We start from the raw sequence: 23,655 nt of genomic DNA on the forward strand, positions 1-23,655 counted from the left end.
CTGCTGCCTGTGCTGCCAGCCAGTGGTGCAGTGAATATCCCACCTGCTGGAATCACTGTGATTCCTGACAGAGGAGCAGATTGGCCAGAGAGGGATTGGCACAGAAAATCCAGATGGTTCAAAGCTAATTGTGCAACAGATTCCCTTTTGCTCCCCAGATTAGCCAGCCAAGGTCCAAGCACTGCTCACCATACACGACCCCAGCCAATGTCACTGTCACCCCACACCCTCATCCCTCCCCATCACTCTCCATCCTCCTCCTTGGGGCAGTGGATGACTCAAAGACATTCCCAAATCCTTCTCCTGTTAAAGGCAGAGTCACTGGCACAGGTATTTGATGGTAATTTTCTGTTCACTCTAAGGCACACTCCAGAGTTCCTGCCATCCTGACCAAGGAAATTCATTTTATGGTGAATTTCTACTTGACAGAAAAAAATCCGCAGGAAGCAGCAATGCTCCATAGGAAAAGGGATTTGGCTTTTGTGCTCACACACAGCACAGGCACAGGCTGCAGAAAGCAAACAGCACACGGAGGATTTGTCAGGGGAGAGCAGCAGAACAGGTCCTGCATCCCCATTATCCCACCCTGCTCCCCCCAGGCCCAGACATCCCACCCTTGATGGTGGGTGGGATGGGGATGGGGATAACCAGCCCCTTGTGGTGATTCTCAAAGAAAGAGTCTCTGATGAGGAAGGGGGAGAAAAAGGGGTCCCCAAGGACCCCACCTCTCCCTCCAACCTTGTGCTTTGAGCCATGGGACGAGCTCCCACACGGGATGCAGGAGGGGAGATGCTGCACGTTCCTGGGACCCCCTCCCTGCCAGTCCTAGACCCCACCTTGGAGCTGCCCAGCATCCCAGCCCATGGAATGTGGGGCCTCAGGGTCACCCCAGGGATCACTGGTGGGTGCTTCCATCCCCTAAAAGACACAGCAGAGACTTGGGGAGAGGGAGAACACCCGACATGAGACATGCAGAGCATGGACAGCAACGGGGACCAGCGCTGGTCTCTCTCCTCCTACATCCAGCCTTGGGAAAGCCACTGACAAAGTGGATCAGCATCAGGCAGCCCTGCCTGGCCCCCTGCCTGTACCTCTGCCTGCCCCCCTGCCCACTCTGCACCCCCAGAGCAGCCAAGGGACACTCAGATTCCACCCATCCTGGTCTGGGCAGCCCCAGCCCCATCTGGTTCCTGTTAAATCAGCCACACAGCACGGGAGAGCTCCCTCCCCCACACTCCATGGGTAAGGAGGGGAGGTAGAACAGCTTTTTTAAGACATGGCTGCCCTTCTCTTTACCTTCCTGCCTGGAAGGCAGCCAGGAGCAGCTCCTGCCTCCCCATTCCCATCTGGAAGGAACCTTCCCCTCCTGGGACACACAGCCTACCCTGGCACTGCCCCTCGGCCCTGGGCACACCCTTGCTCTGGGTCCTGCCCCATCTCTGTCCCTGCAGCAGTTTTGTCCTGAGCTGTTATTTCCACCCCGTGGAAATTTCCAATATTTTTATCCTTGCAAGGAACTGGGCAGGAGAACTGCAGTCCCACAGCAGGGAGGGATGCTCCTGCCTGAGGATGAGCAGCAACTCAGCCCCCCATGGAAAACACCCCAAAAGCAGGTATTGGTAGTGCTAAGCCCCATCTGAGCTTCCATTAAACCTACATCACCTTCCCAGCTGAGAGAGCTGCCCAGCTGAAGGAGCCAAGATCCAGCTCCACCACTGAGACCCAGACACATCCATGGTTTGCTCATGTTCCCTGACAGGCAAAATCATAAAACCATGAGATGGTTTGGGTCAGAAGGGACCTCAAATCCCATCTCATTCCACCCCCTGCCATGGGCAGGGACGCCTTCCACTATCCCAGGTTGCTCCAAGCCCTGTCCAACCTGGCCTTGGACACTTCCAGGGATGGGGCAGCCACAGCTTCTCTGGGCTCCAAGGGGGTTCCCCCCACACCCCAAGCCATAAATGAAAAGCCTGGCAAGGCAAGGGGCTCTGAGCCCAGCCCCAGCTCCCAGAGGAGCTGCCAGGTTGCAGGAGCTGAGCCTGCACACCCGGTGGCAGCAAAGAAACACAGAGGAGCATGGGCAGGGCTGGCAGCAGGGCTGGGATGCTCCGGGAGATGCTCAGGGTGGCTGGAGGGAGTGAGCCCTTCTGGGAGGGCTAACGGGGTTTGTCACACCCAGGGCAAGCAGAAGTGGCATGGAAGGGGTACACTGAGTGCCACAGCTGCTCCACTGAGTGCTGTCCCAGGTTACTGCCTGTGAGGGGGATCACGACTGTCGTGCCCTCTCAGAGCCGTGGCCATGGAGCATTTTCCCTTCGGATGTGTCAACAGTTAACTCTGTCTCTCACATTATATATAAATCCACTGCTGTTTTTTAAATCTAAAGAGCCTAAAATTCTCCTGGATATTTCCAAATGGCTTCGTGGCAGCAGAGCTACACCAAGTGATTTTGGGCTGCCTGCAGATGACAGTGACAGACAAATTGATGGCAATGAAGTTATTTTGTCTCCTTTTGCAGCTGACTGAATTTGCATTGGTATTTTCATGGTACAGATGCCACCTTTCATCTAACATGATTAATGCTGTTGTAAATACAGAGAAAGAACCAGCTGCTTCTGCCTTCTCGGCTTCTACGGAGCAGCTGAGGGAAAAAAAGTCCTTTTGTTCCAGCATCTCCAGAGCCTCTGCAGGCTTTATGAAGAGCCTTTTATTTCAAAAGGTTAGAGAAATGTGGTAGACAAAGCTGGAGTATCCTGCTTTCCTCATTGGGATCTGTGGCATTCCAAGTGCCTGGGCCAGCCCAGGGTCCCCATCAGCCAGGGATGTGACAGGGAACTGGAAATGGGTTTGGGTTATGTCTTTGTGGGGTCCTTGTGAGCACAGCTTGTGCCTGGCCACAGAGGGGCTGGACAGCCTGGAGGGGCCCAAAACCAGCCCTGAGACCCCACAGATCCTTCAGGAGGAATCATGGAATGGTTTGGGTTGGAAGGGACCTTAAAGCCCATCTCGTTCCACCCCTGCCACGGGCAGGGACACCTCCCACCAGCCCAGGTTGCTCCAAGCCCTGTCCAACCTGGCCTGGGACACTCCCAGGGATGGGGCAGCCACAGCTTCTCTGCCCAACCTGTGCCAGGGCCTGCCCACCCTCACAGGGAAGGATTTCTCCCTAAAATCCAATCTAACCCTGTCGTCTTTAGGAACAAGGTGACTGAGCCATACCAGCACTGTGTCCCACGAGCCATAAGGGTTGGGCTGGTCAACCACTCACTCAACACACCCCATGTCCCCAAACTGCAAAAACTACAGCAGGGTCTGGGAAATGAAGGGCCAAGAGAAAATGGGGATAATTCAGGTGTAAATTCCAAACAGAGAAAGAAAAGGACCTCGAGAGCCTCGGCAGGAAGGTGCTGTTTGCAATGCAGCCACCAAGAGGTGCCAGCAGCTCTTCCAAAGCCTCAGCAGCTCTTCCAGCTTCACACCAGACTTACTCCTTTCTCCCATTCTTTCAGCAGTGCCCCAGCCTGCCCAGTTCCAGCTCTGCTGGGGGCACCTGGGTGAGGGGCAGCAGCACTGCCATCCAGGCTTTGATCCTGCTTGGAGGAGCAAGAAACACACCAAAGCCCAAAACACCATGGCTAGTTTGGAGGAGCTGGATTAACCCCCTTGTTCACACCAGTCCTGGAGTGAAGCACAGAAAGGTTTGCCTGGAAGCAGCTGGGGACAAGGCTGGCACTACCAAAACCAGCTACTGGTGAGGCTGGAGCAGGGCACAGGGATGCCAAGAGGATTGAGAGCCTTTATGGCCACCAGTTCCAGATTCCAGTGGTCCTGTTTGGCAGGAATGGGAAAACAAAGCCACCACATGCTTTCCAGCAGCTCCAGCAGCTGCTCCTTCCCGTTGGGGATGCTGCTTTTGTGGAAAATCTCAGCATTTCTCTGAAGGGAGAACGTGGAGCCTGTGCCAGGGAGTCTGTCTGTTCCATGGGGAGTGGAGCCACAGCTGCTCCCAGCTCAGGTGTGACAGGAGGAGGAGGACAAGCTGATGCCCATCCCTGCAGGGACATACTGGGCAGGGGCACTGGGAAGAGCTCCTGTGAGCCTCTGCCACTCGTGCTGGCAGCTCCAAGGAAAGGGCCTTATCCAGGCTGATTTCCTTCTACCTCCACCTGATTTACCATCTCCACCTTTCAGTCTTATCTCCAGGTTTTTTAACTCCCTTCCCTCTGAAGTTCCCCAAGGGCAAAGCTCTCTACAGAGGAACAGCTACCAGAGTTGAGCTAAGCCATCAGCATTCCCAGGGATGTTTAATGGGGATAAGGAAGAGGAATAAAACCCCCAGTGTGGTGCTTGCAAAGCCCTTGGCAGCGACTGGTGCAGGGAAGAGGCTGCCAGTGCCTCCTGATGCAGCCCAGCATCCCAAAATTCCTGTGTGCACCTACCCAGACCCAGCAGCACCCACTGGAGTACTCAGCTGCCTCCTGTCCATGGGCCACTCCAGCTCCACTGATCCCACCAAGGAACAAACAAGGAACCACTGCAGAAACCATGGAGAACAGAAACCTTTCCTCAAGTCCAACAACCCCAAACATCAGGAAAATGCATCAGTACCAGGAATTCCTTCCATTCCCTCTGCCCACATTTGTGCTTCCAGGCAGGTTTCAGTCAAAAACCGTATCTCCAACGCACCCTGGCACGGGACAATGTGGGACAGATGCACAGACAAGCTCCAAGAGGGAAAGGCACACACAAAAAGCAGCATTGTGTCTTACCTGGCACTTTGGAATGTTGCAGATGCAGATTTTCCAATAGCCCCGAATCCAACTCCCACTGCCAGACCCTCTGGAACAGGAAAAAACAGTAAGGTCAAACCCTACAACAGCCCTGAGACCTTCTCTCCTCCTCCTGTGCTCCATCAGAGGCAGGGCTGATGTGAGCAGGAAGAGCATCCCAGGCCAGGTCATTTTCCTGCTCATTTTAATCCAACTGCATTTAACCCAAGCTCAGTGGCACTGCCTGGGGTATTCCTCACCAGGAACCCAAACCAGCTGTTTCTCAGGAAGCCAACACGGAGAGAAAAGGGTTCTGGATTGATGAGTGCACCAAGGGAAGAAGACCCCAATCCCCACCAGCTGAAATGGGATTTTAACAAGGAGCAAGACAATGCAAAACACCAAATCTGTTCAAAAAGGTTCAGGCTCAGCAAACCTCTCTGCAGAACTGGTGCCATGGTGGATTCCAGAAGAACCAAACATCAGCTTCTCCCATAAATCCCCCAGGAGTTGGGCTAAGCCAGGGTCAGGCTCCCAACAATGTCCCCTCCCTGCTTTCTGGTCTCCCTGTGCCCCAAAACAACCACACCTCCTGTATGGACACTCCAAAGCAGAAGGAAACCCAAACGTCACAAATGTCACTGGAGTGTTCCCTGTGACCCAGAGGATGAGGTCTCAGATGAGGAGGACCCTGTGTGTGTGTGTGTGTGTTTGTGGTCTTCTGAGTTTCCAGTTGCCTTGGAAACACACCATAAAAAGCAGCACTAACTTGAATAATCACAGATTTGCATCGAGTGCAGGCTGAGCACGAACTGAGACACTCAACAGCTCCTCAGAGCCTTGATCCAAGGCTCAGCATGGACACAGGGAAAACCAGAGCAGCCATCAGCCCTACAAACAGGGTTACAGGGAAAGGAGACCCCAAATTATGTCTAAAATCCCAGAACTGGGTGATAACTCCAGGCAGAGGAACCACAGCATGTGGGGCACATACAGGACCTGGGGGGAATCACACACTCAGGCAAAGTGCTCCCACCTCCCCAAAATCACCCACCTGGGAGATGGCTGAGCACCCAGGGCACAGGCTGAGCCCTGCAGGGCTGTGGGTGCCCACAGTGGTGGCTCTGGAGGGCTCTGCTCTGCCAAACTTTGGGAGGCAGATCATTTTAAAGATGTTAAATGGCTGTGTGCAGTTCAGCTGTGGGGATGTCCTGAAGCTGCACATGAACTGGGCTGGAACTGCTATTCCCAAAGATTTCTTTTTAAGTGTGACATGTCCAGATAGCAAAAGCCAAAGAACAAACTCTCGTTTTATAACTCACATGCTCATTTAGTGCGATAACAAAAATAGCTTTGACCGAGGGGAAAAGCCACCACGAGTTCCCTGCTGCAAAGTGGGACTCATGGAGTGAGAAACCCACAACTAATGAGAGTACAAATCACAGCTACGTGGAAACAAATTATGGGGAATTAAAATCACCAGATGGTGCGTAGTGAGCTGCTGATTTGGGGAGGGAGCAGCAGCCCAGGGTGGAGACTCAGCAGCACAGGGAAGAGGAGGGACACAGCAGCCTCTGGCCAGGGGCTTTGCCACATCCCCACGGCCCAGGAGAGGACACGAGAGCTGGGGCAGGATGGGCATGACCACAAATCAACCAAGGGGTTGCTGACCCCAGAGCAACAGGGAACCACAGCCAAGCAAGTCTGGAGTCCCAAATGGTCCAGACAGCAGGGAGCACAGCACACCCCACCACCTTGGATGCTTGGAAAACCCTTTATTATTTATAGCAGATACTGTGTGAAGCTCTCAGCCCAGTGCTGCGATTTAATTCAAATACTTCATTTCAAAGAGCTTGTCAAGACCCCACAATGACTTCACTGCTTCCACAGCACAGATTGAGCCTCTTTCAAAGGTGTCAAACCTCAAAAGGACTCAGTTCTGCAGGTAAATGAGCAGATTCTCAAGGATCTACATGGAAACCCAACACAGCAAGCTCGCTGCCAAGTGTGCCCACACTGCAATCTCCCAGCTCAGCCCTCCTTGTGCTGGAGGCTCTGGAAATGCTTGGTTGGTACATAAGGTCACTGGAGATGGGAATGGGAGAGCAGCTCTTACCACTGCAGGCTCAGGCATCAGCTGGAAAAATAAACAGCCCTGGGGAGTTTCTGGTTCTTGGCACCATTGTGAGCGAGGCAGAAAGAAGCAGAGTCATAAACTCCTGGAATGGTTTGGGTGGGAAGGGACCTTAAAGCTCATCCAGTGCCACCCCCTGCCATGGGCAGGGGCACCTTCCACCAGCCCAGGTTGCTCCAAGCCCTGTCCAACCTGGCTTGGACACTTCCAGGGATGGGGCAGCCACAGCTTCTCTGGGCACCTGTGCCAGGGCCTGCCCACCCTCCCAGGGAGGAATTTCTCCCCAGTATCCCATGTAAATCATTCCCACATAAGCCTGTGACTGAATTCCCACATAACCCTGTGATAGGATTTACCACAGGCCACCACTCTGCAGCTTCAGATATGAAAGATGGTGAAAGTGTCCATGCCCCATGGGAAACCTCTCCATGTCAGAGAGGGTTTTCCAAGGATTTCAGCAGCTTTCAGCCCCTCTTTGACCAGTGACAGAGCTGGAGAGACTCCACACAACTCTGTTATCTGGAGAGCTCACAGGGAGAAGGCACCAGGCTGGGGGTTCACTTGGCATCTCTTTGCAGAACAAAGACATTAAAAAATGACCAATCTCAGCCACTGTGAGGAAAATGCTTCTATTTAACCTGAACAAAGGGATTTTGCCTCTCTTGGGCTTCCTTGGCTTTACAATTCAAGACATTTCGTCCTGATAAGGCATTACCCAGGGATCAGACTAATCCTGAGCTAACTTAGGGATCAGCTCCACACCTCTCAGCTTCTTACAAAGGCATTTTCCTCCCTGCTTGTTTTCCAGGAAAAGAAAAATAAAGCTTCAAATGCTCAAACTGAAAGCAATAACTGTGCTGGAGGGTCACTGAAGATAATGCTGTTGCTGCCCAGACAGCTGCAGGATGTGTTTGGCAGCCTGGGGAACGTGGTGACAGGGGCAAGAGCACGATGTCCTTACATACCACAGCTGACATCCACACCTGACCTACAGCAGGGCATCTCTATAGCACCAGGGACCATCCACCACCTCCAAAGCCAAGGAGAACCCATTTTCCCTGCCCTGGATGTGGCACTTGGGGTTTGGGGGTGATGGTGGTGGTGCTGGCTTCATGCTTGGCCTGAGGTGCCCAGGTCCCCCAGTGCCCATCCCCAGCACATGGAGGGGACTGGGATGTGTGAATCCTCCTGTCACAGCCTGGGTTTTATTCCTATTTTCATTTCATTTCAGTGCCCCCTCAGCAGAGCTGCAAAACAGCACAAGATGTTCCGTCTGGTTGAGCCAGGAGGACAGTGACAGTGTTCCCGTCTGCTCCAACCCACAGGAGCACACAAGTCAGTTGGGATGGGCTTTGGGATGAGGCCCAGCACGGATCCATCTGCTCCCCCTCAGCGTGCAAAGCTCTGTGTGCTCCCACTCCGTGCTGGGATGTTCCTGGGCAGGCCAAAGCTCTGCAGCCCCAAGGGGAAAACGTGGGCTCCTGAGATGGTGAATCCCTGTGGAGCTCTGGGCTCAAGGACAGTGTCCTGCCTTAGGACTAGCCCAAAAAGTGCAAGTGCTGCACTCTGCAGGGAGCTCTTCTCCTTGGCAGGGATAACAGGGAGTCTTGCTCAGGCAGGAGGTGCTGCCATGGAGGCAGCCCAGGGGATGGTCCTGGGGCACCTGGACAGGTCTGGGCTGTCAGATCCAAACCAGCCCTGACACCGAAGACCTGGACAAGGATAACAAGGATAATGTACAAAAGCCACAAATAACTTTAAAAATGAGAGATTCACCCAAGAGATGCTCCTCCTTTGGAAGGAGAGGGGTCAGTCACTGACAGAGCTCCAGGGAGCCCAGCTCATGCTCAGGTACACACTGACAGCACTGGATGTGTTAGATCAGAGGGAGAAAACCCCCAAAATATGCAAAAATTGGGAAACTAAGAGGGACTGGACTCACCCAGGAAGCTGCTTCACTTTCTTGCTCTGAAATCTAGTTCTGCCCAATTCCCTGGCCTGAAATCATCCTGTGCTGCTGCCCAGAGCAGTGAGCGATGTTCCTTTGCTCTGGTGCTCTCCAATATCTATTTTCCAAGGGTCAGTGGAGCAGCACCAGGTCTGTGCTCACACAGCAGGGCTGGACCTCAGCACTTCCAGCTGCAAATGCCACACCAGCCTGAAGCTCAAAGATCAACTTGAGAGTCGGCTCATTGCAGCCCAAACCTCCCCCTTATGGCCCGAGCTTGGCGAGCTGAAAGAACCAGATGCAATTAAGCAGAATGTGATTTTCAATCCTATTCAGGGCAGTTTGTGAAGCCAGGCAGGGATCACAGCCCTCTATTTGGACCAACAGGCACAGCCCAGGGCCAGGCTCATGGCACTCCGTGGCATCCTGCTCTGGTCTGGAGCATGGAATGAGCTTCACAGCCACTGTGGGAGGCCTCTTGTCATCCTCACAACAGGCCTGGTCACAAAACCAAGAGAAAATGAAAGCCCTTCAGATTCCCTGGAAATCCAACCCATATGCAGGAGGCACCACTCAGGGCCTCGATAAATTACAGCAGTTATTACGTGACTCTCATCTGCCATAAAAGACTGAGGAGACAGGCAATGGTTGGACAAAATACCCTACAGGAACAGCAAAAACAGGAATCCACTGAACAAAATCCACTTTCCAACTCATGTTGTGACTATGGAGGCAGGACTTCAGGGATAAAGACAATGACACCACAGAGCCCTGGTCTGGGATCACAGCTATAGAACGTGTGTTTTGCAGGCAGCCACACCACAAAGATCCGGGAGCAGAGGATTTAGGGGTGGTTTTTGCCCTTCTGCTGATGTACAAGCAGGTCAGGATGGCAGTGAGGGGAACACAGACTTGTCCATTATCCCTTAGTTTATCCCATGCCTCCCACTCTCCAGGAGGATGCACTTGGTAGGGTCCTGGCAGCACAACCCACCCATCACCCACCCAGAGGTGTCTCTGCCTAAAAAACACACATTTCAGGAAACCTGTCTAAAAAATATCCTTGTAAGAAACTTGCCTAAAAACACCCTCGTAGGAAACTCCTCTGGGATGCAGCACGGCCGGGAAGGAGGAGGAGGAAGAGGAGGAGGATCTGCGGAGATGATAAATGAGGAGCAACTCAGAGATCACACAGTTAAAATCTTGGGCTTGGAGGGAAGGCAGAAATTAGAGGAAAGGCAGGATTTGTCAAAGCCTTTTATCTGCAAAACACCAGAGCTCTGCCTGTGGGGCCATCAGATTTCAGGGCAGGTGAGGCGAGCACAGCTTGGCAGAGCTCTGTGCCTGCAGAGCTGGGGAAGAAACAGAAGGAATTATGGATTTAACAGCAGGAAATGCCTTTCTTTGTGAGGAAAGGAGAGTGTGTGATGCTGAGAAAACCCTTTTCATAAGTTAAGACATAGCCAAAGCAAGACAGGATCTGGGTACCAGCACGGACACACTCAGGGGTCATCCCAAAAGCATCCTCTGATTAAAGAGACCAAACCTGCTGGGCTCATCTGCCCAAATCCTTCCCAGTAATGCCAAATCCTGCAACATCTGCACATCCCTCAGTGCTCCACACCCCCCGACAGAGCTGGGACCCCCCAGCCTGGCAGCAGCACTGAGGGAGACGAGTGACATCCTCTCCTCCTGCGAGGATTTATGGAGCTAATTCCTCTGGGTCAGCAAACGAACACGCTTCCTCCAGGAAGGTACTACAGATGCCAACATGTCATCAATTATTCATCCTGCACTTTGAAGAGCTGTTAAGTTCCTAGTGGGAAATTAATCTTCCTATAATGAGGTTTGTATTTCTCTAAGAGTTTAAGCACATCCCCGTTGCCACTATTCAGGGTTTTTTCCCCTCAAGACTGAATTCCAGTTCCCTCCAGGAAATATTTTGCCATTACTATATAGGAAAGCACAGAGATTACCAGATTTCAGAGATTTTCAGGTTTCCAGTTCCCCACCATTACAGAACGAGCAAGCAGGAGGTGACAGTCATTTTAGAAAGATTTTTTTTTTTCATTCTGTGGGAATCGGAGAATGGTTTGGGTTGGGAAGGACCTTAAAGATCCTTTAATTTCCAATCCCCTGCCATTGGCAGGGACATCTTCCACTAGCCCAGGTTGCTCTAAGCCCTGTCCAGCCTGGCCTGGAACACTGCAACTCTGGGATGTGCAAACACAAAGCTGAAAGAAGGTGAAACACCTCAAAAGCTTCTGACGTGCCCAGACAGCTCAGCTAAAGATAAAATCCAATTGTGCAGCTTTGCCTCCAAGTTTTCCAGGGACTGGGTCCCATGAAGGTTGTGCAAGAGGTGATGAAAACCAGGCAGGTGATGACAGGGTCAAAGCAGGCATCGCCTAGAAAAGCAATCAGCTGGAATTCCCAGCTCAGCAGTCCTTAACAGCAGAACAGACACACAGAAAACACGTTTGTATTACAGAAAAAAGTCATTTTGGTGGGAAAAGCCCTCTGAGACCACTGAGTCCAACGTTAACCCAGCACTGCCAAGGACTCCACTAAACCATACCCCTAAACACTGTGCCATTAAAAAAGGATTTTAAGCCCCAGTGGGCTACAAAATGCCTGGCCCTGGGCTGTCCCAGGCAATTTCTCAGGAGCTTTGTGTGAAAAAAGCCTCCAGAACTGGGTGCTCACACCAATAAACCCAGTGCAACCAGCCCAGGCAAAAGGGTCTGAAACAAGGAAGGGACCAGCCCGAGCTGCTCAGGGCAAATCCAGGAGGATGTGACACATCTGAGCAACTCACGGCAAGAGATACAGGGGGGGAAATCAGCCCAAGGGGAGCCTGTGGCCTTCTGAGGGTTTGTGGGCATTAAACAAAGTGGAATTTGGGAGGCAGGAGGCAATTCCCCTAATGCCCCCTCCTGGTTTACCCCACAGGAGCCAGACCATCTCCATCCCACCCTGTTCCACTTTTCTCCTGCTTTCTCAAAGCAGGACATGGAACAAATCCTCATTTGAATCCATGAGCTGCACCAGCTAAACAGGAGCTGACGAGGCAGTTTACACTTGATTTTAAAGAATTAAAATCACCACCCAACATCCCAAAGCTCATTCATCATGGAAATACCTCTCTGAAAGAAGAAAAGCCTTTCCCAAATTAACAAACCAGAACTAATCTAGAAGCAGTGACTGATCAGGGCTGGAAACTGGCTCTCCCTGACCCCACACCACCTGAATGCATCCCAGATATTTAATATTTCATTTCTAGCACGCAAATGGTTTCTCACACCATCGCTCACCGATGTTTAATGTGACAGACCCGCGAGATCTGATGGGGACAAGAAAGCAAAGGAGCTTCCACATGCACATTTCAGCAGACTTCGATTCCATCTGGTGAAAATCCTGTATTTAATTGGCTTTTGTCACCTTTGTGGCTGTTCCTGTTTATAAAACACCGATCACTGACTCCAAATGATGCCGCAGAGATAAATGTGTGTTATCAGGTTCTCTCTTGCCTGTCCAGGTGTCTGCCTTCAAATGAGTTTTTGATATATGAGCTGCTGTCAGAGGGGCATTACAGACCCCACGCTCTGCCCCCCTTTAACAGTGCCAGTGTGATGGGCTGTGACAGCCCCCAGGTTGCAGAGGAAAACTTCCCACCCCTGCCCATGTCAGACATGGAATTAGCTTTACATCAGGCTGTCACTGCACCCAGACCCAGAGCCTCAGCCTCCAGCTGCCCAGGAGGAGCATGAGGAAGTCCTGAGGGAGCCAAACAAGTGGCCGTGGGGCCAAAAGCAGCCCAAAGCCTGAGAGCATCTCCCACAGCTGGGGGTGTCACCTGCATCCTTCACTGAGAGCATCTCCCACAGCTGGGGATGTCACCTGCATCCTTCACTGAGAGCATCACCCACATTTGGGGATGTCACCTGCATCCTTCACTGAGAGCATCCCCCACAGCTGGGGATGTCACCTGCATCCTTCATTGAGAGCATCACCCACAGCTGGGGATGTCACCTGCACCCCTCACGTGACACTGTGGGCCACCAGCATCACCCACAGCTGGGGCTGTCACCTGTACCCGGTGCTGGCACCTTGCCCAGCCACCTTCCCACACCTCCCACCTCCTTGCACGGAAGCTTTAATGACTTGGAGCAAGTTGTTTCCATCCGCCGAGGTGCTTAACAGATGAAAATGTCAAAATATGTGCTGATGAGGCACCAATTAATGGGAGGTTTAATGAAAGGTTAAGGCAACCTTTTGCAGAGGGAGTGTGTGCAGTCAGGCTCCTCCTGATCCCCCCTGAGTCACCACCGTGGAACGCTCCGGATGGCCCTGAGCACCCGGCTCTGCCTCCATGGGCTGCATCCCAGCTGACCCTTCTCCTCTCCCCTTGGCTGCTCGTGGGGCCAGCACATCACAGCACTGTCCCCAACAGCCCCTGCTCATCCCTGACACATCCCTGCCCAAAGGGTGCCTCGGGAACAAACCACGGGTGTGATGGGCAGCAGCCTTGGCAGCCACGTCTCACCTGGATTGTCTCCCCAGAACAGAAGACACTGTGACAAATTCATGGCTGTTCAAATCCTTCTGAGCTGGTCCCAGGGCCAGCACTCTCCTCTGCTCCCATTAAGCTCCATGGAATTGTTGCTCCATGTGCTCCCCACACCCACGAACACCTTCCCTTACCTGCATCTTCCTTTTCAGCTCCTGGCTGGAATGAAAGCTGCAAGGAAATCTTTTCCTCTTTTTCCTTACTAAAAATAACACCTTTTAGTAGAAACCCAAGGTGCTCCAAGAGTGCCCAGGAATAGCCATTAATAGCCAGGCCACCAGCACAAATGGCAGGAGAAGGAGGGATGCTGTAATTCCAGGAAGAGGCATCACCCAGACGAGGCACAGATTAATTGGCACGGCTAAATGGCTCCGTTCTCACGCTCTGCCGACCCCCAGTGGGTTCCCAAATGCTTATTAAAGTCAACAATTGTAAAACAGTCTCAGTTTCAATAGACCAACAAAAAAACCACCATCATTTCAAATGAATGTTCGCTGCCTTTAATGGATCTCGGAGAATATTCATATAAATAATCCCTTCTCTTTATAATTGAGATGCAATATCACACTCATTGCCCCAGCCTTCCCTCGGGAGCTGAGAACACGGGAGCGCCTGTCCCAGGAGAATGAATCCAATCAATTTTTGCTAATGACAAAGTAACCAGCCTGGAAATCACTCCCCTCCCAAGGAACACCAATCTGACAACACAGCATGGGACCTCTGTGCTCCCACCGCCATCCACAACCCGCTCCCTCCACACTCTCCCTCTGGCAACAGGCAATCTGCTCCCAGCCTCAAGTTCCCCATCATCTCAGGATCTGCTCCACCTCACAAAGGACCAGCTCTTGGTACTGGTGGACAAGCTCTGGCTGGCTGGTTTCAGGTTTAAAAGGCTGTGGCATCCAACACCCCACCTTGGAACCACTGGCAGAACGTGTTGAACTTGGACTCAACCATTGTGGGAAACTCACCTGGGACACATCAAATACCCCATGGATCAGGCACAAACCTCCCTGTGGAGCTCCCTCCTCACCAGTAGGAAGATATCCTTTTGTTTTGGACACATCTTCACCAGCTGACCACACCAAGAAGCACCTTGCACACCTTCATCCTCCACCTTCATCAGTGCCAGGAGCTGGTTTTAGCACAGGCCAAAGGAGCAATGGATGGGACTAAATCACTGTCCACCACTGGACATGGTTCCAACAGGGGGCAATACTGGGTGACAATGTTGGGGTCCCCAGCAACTTGCTCCCACTTGGCTGAGGGATTCAGCTCCCATTCTATCCACTGGCACAAACCCCTCATCAAACAACAACCAGAACCACAACTCGCTGTCTGCTCCTCCCCCAGACAGCCATAAAGCAGGAGACACATGAAAGACATTAAAACTGGTTAAAGCTGGAAGAGGCCATAAAGAAAAGGTAGTGTCCAGGCAGCCCCCAAATCCAGGCAGCAGCTGTCACTGCTGAGGCTGTCCCCAGCCAAATGCCACTGTGCAGAGGGTGGCAGGCAGGTCTCACACCCTCCATCCCCAGGGCACTCGCCTGAACCACCCTCCTGCCCAGGAGAAGCTGCAAACGAGTGTGTTTGAAATCAGCCTGACATTTCCCATCCCTTGGTACAGCCTTCCCTTCATCCTCTTCCTCGGGATCAAACAGAGCAGCAGCAGCACTTGCTGCCAGACTCCGTAGGGATGGAGGTGTCACAGAGTTGCCACAGGGGTGGACAGGAGGTGTCTGCCTTAAATCTGTCACCAACACCAGGAACTGCTGCTGTAAGTGAAGGACTCAGCCGTGCCTGATGCCAGCACGGTGACAGGGACACAGGCAGGGCCAGCACTGCAAATGCTGCACCCCCAGCTCTGCACCAATCCTGGCTGTCCCTTCCCCTGCCCCTCACTCCAAGCATTGTCCAGAACCTGACCTACAAGTTTTGGGGCTAAATCTCTCCCTCCTTGGCAAGCAGAATAGGAGCCCCAAAACCCCACCACATGCCAAGCACGATGACAGTGCCAACCCCGGGTTCAGCCTCTTGCTGCCACCTTCAAGGGCAGTCCCAAGGGGAAAGAACTTGGAAACTGTCACTTAGGAGTGCAGGAACCTTTCCCCCAACCCTGTGCAGCTTCCCAGGAGTCTCACTGATCCTTCCCATAGTTGTCAGCACCTAAAAGTTTCTCCTTCTAACATTCTGTCCCTCCTGCTCGTAGTGACCCCCATCCCTCCCTCCTCCCACAGCACCGTCACCACCACAGCCAGAATTTGTTCCATATTTAGCTCACACACTTTGTCCTGCTCCTCACTTTGTTTCTTCTCATTAAAAATAAATAAATCCTAGCTTGTTAATGGGTTTCTGGCAGTGGGAACTGAAGAGAAAGCCTCAGGTGGAGCCATGTGAGATTTAGGGGGTGAGCAAGGGACGTTAGAGCCACTCTCACCATGAGCCGGTGACTCCGTGCACGGCGCCACTGCCACGTCCCATCTGCTCCTTCCCAGACACCTCTGCTTAATGGGGACACTTGAGGCAGACACATCCCAGCAAACATGGAGGGATTGGACTGACTGCAGAAAAGGGAGCTATTTTCCTGCAGGAGGGAAAGGCCGGAGCATAGAGGATGACCCAGCTCTGCATGCAGCTCCCAGGATGTGCTCCCAGCATGTGCTGGGGCCTGGGGCCATCCAGCTCTGCCCATCACATCACAAAGAAACAGGAAAACTCGGGTTTCCTTGGCAACAGGAGGTTGAAAGCATCACCTCATGCTTGTGAGGAACTAGCCCTGCTGCCTTCCCAGGGGGATGCTCCCTATCTCCCTATCAGGGATACTCCACAGGGGGATAGAGGGATGGGCCACCACGGTCCCTGCAGTGAGTGAGATCCCAGACAGGTCCCTGCTGTGTCAGATGAGCAGGTTTTGGGGATCATAAACACACAGTCCCAACAGCCAGAGGAAAGCAAAGCAGGGCATTGCCACAACCAGTATCTGCAGCTCCTTCCCCATCTCACTGCCACACAGACACACACCAGGAAGAGACTCAGGCTCTGGTGAAACCACCAAGGGTCCCACAACACTCCTGTCAGCACTGAGAGTCCTGTGAGGAGCAGCTGAGGGAGCTGGGGGGGCTCAGCTGGAGAAAAGGAGGGTCAGGGGAGACCTTATGTTTCTCTGTGACTCCCTGACAGGATAGGAGAGCTGGGGGGAGTCGGGCTCTGCTCCAGGGAACAGGGACAGGACCAGAGGAAACAGCTTCAGGCTGTGCCAGGGGAGGGTGAGGTTCAGGTTCAGGTACAGCATCAGGAGGAATTTCTCCATTGCAAGGCTGGTCAGGCACTGGAAGGGGCTGCCCAGGGAGATTTGGAGTCCTCACCCCTGGAGGTGTCCAAGGAACCACAACGGGGCACTCAGTGCTCTGGGCTGGGGGACCAGGTGGGCATCGGGCACAGGGTGGACTCCATGGTCTGGGAGGTCTTTTCCAACCTCAGTGATTCTGGGATTCTGTGACTCCAGGGAGAGCCATGGGGCACACAGACAGTACAGAACACAGCCGTGGTCCTGTCCTCCATCTCTCTTAGAGCAGGGTGAGCACTAGGGGCTCCTGCAGCACCTCCATGCCATGGGACCTTCCAGAAAAACACAGCAGGGACCTGAATGCACATGCAGAGCTTGGCTCAGAGCAGATCCCTTCAGGACCTCCCCAGGAACCAGCTCTGGGCCCACGTCCCCAACCCTGCCAGGCTCTCCTCCCCCCTCTAAAACAAGCACAAAGAGAAAGGCTGTTCAGCTCACACCTCACTAATTGTTATTTGTGATACACCAGTAACATTTTAATTAATCTGAAGTCTTCAGCATAACAGCCACCCAAGGTACAAAGATAAACCAGAATAAACAGGGCTTGATTAAATACATAATTAATGTTCTACTAAACTCAGCATATATGAATATTAATTAGCAGGAAGAATCTGCAGTTTGGCATCTCCTGTCACTATCAATTTATTCTTTACATTGGCATTCCCAGCTTTGGAACAAATTATCCAACCTTTCCTCACCAGCAGAGCCCACGAAACTCAAACTGACTGCAGGAGGTTGGTTCAATTATCTCACCCCCACAATAACCTGATTCCAGCCTGAAAACAGAGATAGAGGCATTGCCAGGACCAAAACCAGCTCATCCCTAAACTGGGATCAAAGTCAATAAAACAGTCCTCTGCTGGCAATAAAAGGGGAGCCCATTCCCCCTCAGGGCAGGAGGAGAACAGGTCCTTGAAGGGTTTTAATCACCAGAGGGACTTTAGGTACAGTTTGGGCTCAGTTGTGAGGATTCAGAGGAGCAAGAGCAGCTCCAGCCCATCAGAGGCACCTGGGCAGCTCAGAGACCTGACAAGGTGAACATGGACACCCCACTGGCTGCATCCCCATCACCACAGCAACCAGAGCATTGCCAAGGAATGGGGAGTTTTATGAAGGATTATGAAGGCACAGGTAGAACAGAAAACCCTTGGGAACTACCTGGACAACCTCTGTGTGAGGGCACAGAGCTCACAGGGAAGCAGAGCAAACACCAGACACAGTACCAGAGCCATGTGCTTCTGCCAAAGGAATCTGGAGAAGAGAAGGCTCAGGAAAGATCCCACTGAGGCCTTTCAGTACTTCTTTAAGTACTTACAAAAGATTATGTTCCTTTTAAGAGCTCATGAAAAAGATGAAGAGTGGTTTTGATACACAGGCAGTTAGTGATAGGACAAGGGGGAATGATTTTAAACTGAAAGAGGGAAGATTTAGATTAAATGTTAGGAAGAAATTCCTCCCTGGGAGGGTGGGCAGGCCCTGGCACAGGTTGCCCAGAGAAGCTGTGCCTGCCCCATCCCTGGAAGTGTCCAAGGCCAGGCTGGACAGGGTTTGGAGCAACCTGGGCTGGTGGAAGGTGTCCCTGCCCATGGCAGGAGGTGGCACTGGATGAGCTTTAAGGTCCCTTCCAACCCAAACCATTCCATGACTCTGCTAAGCACAGAGTGGTTTTCCCGTGGCAGGAGCATCCCGAACATCTCTGCTCAGCACCTCCCGCAGCACAGGCACTGCTGAGGTGTCATTACACTGCAGGAGTCTGTGCTAATTATAGCAGCCTTTCCTCTGGCAGGGCTGCTAATTGAGGTAGAGCATTACAGTGTTTCCAAACCCTGCTCCTCAGCAGGGACCACAGCGCATCCGAGAGGCGCTGCCAGTGCTTTTACTGGGAAAGCAGAAGGAATTCGGAGAAAGCTGAGCCCCAGATCACTGCTCAGCAAGGCTGGACCAGCCCCTGCTTCATGCAAGGAAGAGCAGAGAGCTGGTAAAGAGCAGAGCTGGCCATGAGCTCCTGATTTAATGACAGGCTGAATTATTTATTCGGGTGCAATCGCTGCTGGCACCCTGTGCCCTGCGGGAAGGGCTCAGGAGCCCAAGGGCAGGATCAACCCCAACTGCTGAGGCTTTGGGCACATCCCCATTGGAAGGAGAGCATTGGTCAGGTCTTTGCCATCGATGGGTGGCCCTACTGGGCACAGATAGCCACTGTTACCCACCCAGCACCACTGGAAAAGAGCAGGAGGAGGACTTTGGGGACAGAGATTAGTAGAAACAGACCCAACACTGAACTGAGCCCTCCAGGCAGGGGCTGAGCCACTGCTCACACACCTCTCCGGGTATGAAGCTTTAATATCATGACCTTTAAGATGCAAGAGAGAATTTCAAACCCTCTGTCACCATCCCAAGGCGGCTTTGTGCTCTTGTAGGAGCAATGAAAGGGCAGACCAGCATCTCTGTGGCAGCCAGGGCCATGTCACCATTAACCTCCTGCTACGAGTGATGCTTTGTTCCCTCCTCTACAAAACTTTCTGTCTTTGCTGGTGACAGACAGGAATCCCCAGCCCAGGCAGCCCAGTGCCACTTGGCTCTTCACCCCAGCTCCCTGGCACATCGTTTGAGGGATGAAATCCAGTTAGAGTTTGCTCAGTAAAAACAATTTCCTTTTATTTTTTAGTGGGCTAATTTAAAGCTCCCTCCTTGCTTTGTCTGCCAGGGATCTGCCTGCTCCAGCAACACAGAGCTGGAACTACAGCATCAGAGTCACTGCCTATAATTAATAAAGAATGCAGGGATGAGAAGTGACAAATGTTTCACTGTTGCTGACAAACTGGAGCAGGTTAATGTACTGAAATAGCCTGTGCTGGTGATGCACAAGCAGATCACCCACAAAAGCTGCAGCAAAACATTCTTAACAGGATAACGAAAACCTGGCCAACTGTGTGCCCTGAGGGTGGGGCCAGGAGCACCCAAGGGTGCTGTGAGTCAATAACCAGCTGGAAGGAAGCAATTGCTGCCCAGAGCCCAGCAAGCAGGAGGCTGGGAGGGCCAGCAGCTCTCTATGTGCTGAAGGAGCGAATGCCCACACGCAGCCGAGAGCTCACCGTGTGTTCACTTTGAGTCCTTCAATCCCCAGGTGCCCTTGCAGGGGAGAAACACAGGATATGTGGTTACAGACCCATAACTGAGCCTTCTCACCCGGGAAGACCATCCAGTGATGGAATTTAAGACGGATGTCCTGGCACTGGGTCAAAGTCACTCTCAAATCACAGAGCACGAGGTGACAGCGCGAGGCAGCTCCTCCCGCCCTGGCTTTGATGGATGAAGCAAGTCCTGAGCCCAGCAGCTCCCACAATGACAACATCCACCTCCTTGCCAAGGAACCACACTTGGAAAAATTCCCCCAAATTTACAGATCCAAGTTATGCAGAAAAGCTTTTCCCTATTCCCTCTGCAGCCACCCCGATCCCGGCTCCAACCTGAGCCGGGCAGAGCCAGCAGAGAAAGGAGAAAGGAAAAGGGAGGGGAAGGAGAAGAGGAGGAGGAGGGAGGGGAGAGAAAACCGGGAAAGAAACACTGGAAAAGGTTGCCTTATATTACTTTCAAAATCCCCAAGAATTGCAAAGCAGATGGGTGTCCTCAGCTGTCAGCAATTGATCTCATCAGCCTTTTATCACATCTTCCTGTGCCACAAAGCCCAGCCTGGCAGGACACAGCCCTCCAAGACTTTGAGGCTCTGCAATTTTCCAGCTATTGTCCAAATCCCTCCCTTGAATAAGAAAATAAACCCCAATTGTACATTCTCCTGCAGAGATGCAGCACTTTAAAATGCATCTCTTGCTGGTTCACAGACCACAAGACCAACTAAAAGAGACCAGAATTTGTTGTCTTTACAGCATCACCTTTCTCAATATGCCCTTGGGATTGACAATTCTTGCCCACCACAGGCTGGCACGAGCCAGGCTGCAGATGTTCAAGGCACCAAAGGCTCCCCCTGAGCCCCCTCCCCATATGGGGTTTTGCTGCCAAGACCTCACGTGGTTCAATCCCACCACAAGAACAAGTTCTGGAACAGGATCTTGTCAAAAGGCACCCACTCAGCGTGTGCCATCTGCGAGAAAAAGACAGGAGAGAAGGTGGAAGCACTGTGTGATCCCACCAGGATGGCTCCAGCCTGCCTGTGAGCAGGGCTGGATGGGTGGACAGACAGACAGGACTCACCTGGGATGTTGTGGATGGTTATAGCGAGGATCATGAGCATGATGCGCCTCCAGCTGCTGCTGCCGGGTGTGGAGGCTCCGTCCTTGGGCACCGGGAATGCCGGGGGGGCCTCAGGCAGGGGGGGTCCTGCTCCTCTCCTCCTCTGGTAGGGCTCCCCATTCTCACCCTTGTCTGGGGGGACACAAAAACACCTGGGTGAGCTGAGAGGAACACATGGACACAGCAGGGCAGCACCTGCCTCCCCTCCCAGAAGGAGAAAGCAGAGAGAAGGAATGACACGGAGGAAAACCCCACACCACTTCATTGGGATTTCACCCCATCACTGAATGGGTGCACTGAGATGTATTTAAGGATCATTTCTTCCACTAACAAAAATGTTACCATTTGTGGAGTGCAGAGAGGAGGGGGTCTGGCAGAATAGAGAGAACTAGGCCAGCCCTTTGTGGACTGGCACCTTTCCTCTTTCGATTCCTTTTCTAAGAGGAATCTTCGTTCGTCTTCAGTTCTTGGCTGAAAAATGGCAATTTCCCAGCCCCACTGGTGCCAAGGAAGGACTGAACTTTGTACCAAGAGAAAAGGTGGCAGCCTTGGGCTCTCAGGTGTCGATGATGCTGCGCCATTAACATTAAAAAAACACCCAAACCCTAATCCTAACACAAAAGAGAAGCCTAACCCTAACCCTAACCCTAACCATGCTGTGACCTCACCAGGTAAACTTCCAGACCTCTGCTCCCAGCAGGACCATTACTATCAGCTCTATTTCAACCAGTTATTTAAAACCACACCACAAAAACCCAAGGCCAAATTAGTGCTTGGAGAGTGGAACAAGCACCAGGCAGCACCATAACAAGCTCCCACACACCAAGCACTTCACTGTTCACCTTCAGGATAACAAGGGCCAGGGGAGCCAGGAAAGGAGTAGCTCAAATTTTCAGCCTCACACAGTTATGGCTTCATATCAAAGATGTGACATTTAGACAACATAATTCTCTCCCTCTGGATTTATGTAATTCTCTCTCCTGCCCCTTGACCCACCAGCTCCAAGATGTTTTTTCTGTGGACAGTGCAAGGAGCTGTCTGAAACCATTCTGATGGGATGCCAATGCCACCCCCTCCATCCTGCCTGCTCCCTTTGGCACATCACACGTTGCCCAGTGTGTGTTTCCAGAGCCAATTAAGAACCTGGGCATCAGAGGGCTCATGAACATTGAGGGAGGTCACCTTGGGAAGGCAGAGGTGTCAGCAACACTCCCCATCTTGTCAGCTGTAACACAAGACCACACACCTGAAGGCAGCCCAAACCAGTCCTCAACAAGACAAAGAATAAAACCAAGAATTTAATATGTTTTCACAGAATCATTAAAGTGGGAAAAGGCCTCCAAGATCATTCAGTCCAGCCTGTGACTAATCCCCACCTTGTCAACCAGACCAGAGCACAGAGTGTGACCTCCAGTTGTTCCTTGAGCCCCTCAGGGACAGGGACTCCCTGGGCAGTCCCTTCCAATGTTTAACAATCCCTTCTGTAAAGAAATTCCCCCTAATGCTCAACCTAAACCTCCCCTGGCACAGCATGAGGCCACATCCTCTTAATTTTTGGCACCAGGTTAGAGACTAAAACCCCACTTGGCAGCAGCAGAACCAGGTGAGTTCCCTCCTGCCCCTCCCATGTGACAGGAGCATCCCTGGGTGCCATCCCCAGGGCTGCAAAGGGCCACTGTCCTGCCTCCCCCAAAGGCCACCCTCGCTCTGCAAACACAGCAAGACGCTGCCCAGGTAAATATTGTCCTTGTTGGGAGCCAGACACTTTCTGTCCCCAAACCCCAGCCCAGTCAATAACCAGCAGTAACAGTTGGTGGCAGAGCTTCAGCTCCAGCCCAGCCTGTGGGGACAAAGATAAATACTTTTTTTATGCAACACAAGGACAAACAGATCCAGAGGAGCAGCTCGTCCAAGTCACCGCAGGAACGCTGGCACAGCAGAGCCCTGGCAAAGGGGCAGACAAGGCTGGAGCCACTTGGGGATGAAATTCCCGTCTTCTACCAGACCACTGGATTAATTTAATTGCTTGGCATGCATTCCCTGGCCCCACAGTGTTATCCTCAGCTGTCCCTGCCCTGGCCACCAGTGCTGACCCATGGACCTGATGGAATGATGGGGATGGGGTCACCCAAGGCCCCCCACTCCCTGCACAGCCTCAGGCCTGCACAAAAACCTGGGTGATCTGAGGATGTAGAGCAGTGCAGGAATCCCCCTCTGGCATCAAAGGCTTTCCAAGGAGAAGGATAAATGGATTATGTGACATTTAGAGACAAGAACTTACATTTGAGTGACAAAATGCCAGCATTTCTCCCTTCAGAGAGAGGAGCAAGTGTTTGATAAAAGCAGAAGTGACCCCAATGCCCCGACAGCCAGGGCAGGGTGGGCTCCTGAGGCAGGTTTTCATACAGCCATGGAATCACAGCCTGGGTTGGGTTGGAAGGGACTGTAAAACTCATCCAGTCCCTCCCCTGCCATGGGCAGGGACACTTTCCACTAGCCCAGGTTGCTCCAAGCCCCATCCAGCCTGGCCTTGGACACTTCCAGGGATGGAGCAGCCACAGCTTCTCTGGGCAACCTGTGCCAGGGCCTGCCCACCCTCACAGGGAGGAATTCCTTCCAATATCCCACATGACC

General features: G+C 52.5%; 1 protein-coding gene across 2 annotated transcripts in view; it reads right to left on the reverse strand.

Annotated features, from left to right (window-relative positions):
• SLC39A11 (solute carrier family 39 member 11) overlaps positions 1-23,655 on the reverse strand; it is an 82,986-nt gene that overhangs the window by 14,833 nt on the left and 44,498 nt on the right. For both annotated transcript variants that reach the window (XM_071573773.1, XM_071573772.1), the window contains exons 6-7: positions 20,983-21,153; positions 4,773-4,842 (exon numbers count right to left, since the gene is read on the reverse strand). In XM_071573773.1, coding sequence (XP_071429874.1) covers positions 4,773-4,842; positions 20,983-21,153 — 241 coding nt within the window. The remainder of the gene's footprint in view (positions 1-4,772; positions 4,843-20,982; positions 21,154-23,655) is intronic.

This window comes from Pithys albifrons, chromosome 19 (assembly GCF_047495875.1).
Source record: "Pithys albifrons albifrons isolate INPA30051 chromosome 19, PitAlb_v1, whole genome shotgun sequence".
Taxonomy (NCBI): Eukaryota; Metazoa; Chordata; class Aves; order Passeriformes; family Thamnophilidae; genus Pithys; species Pithys albifrons.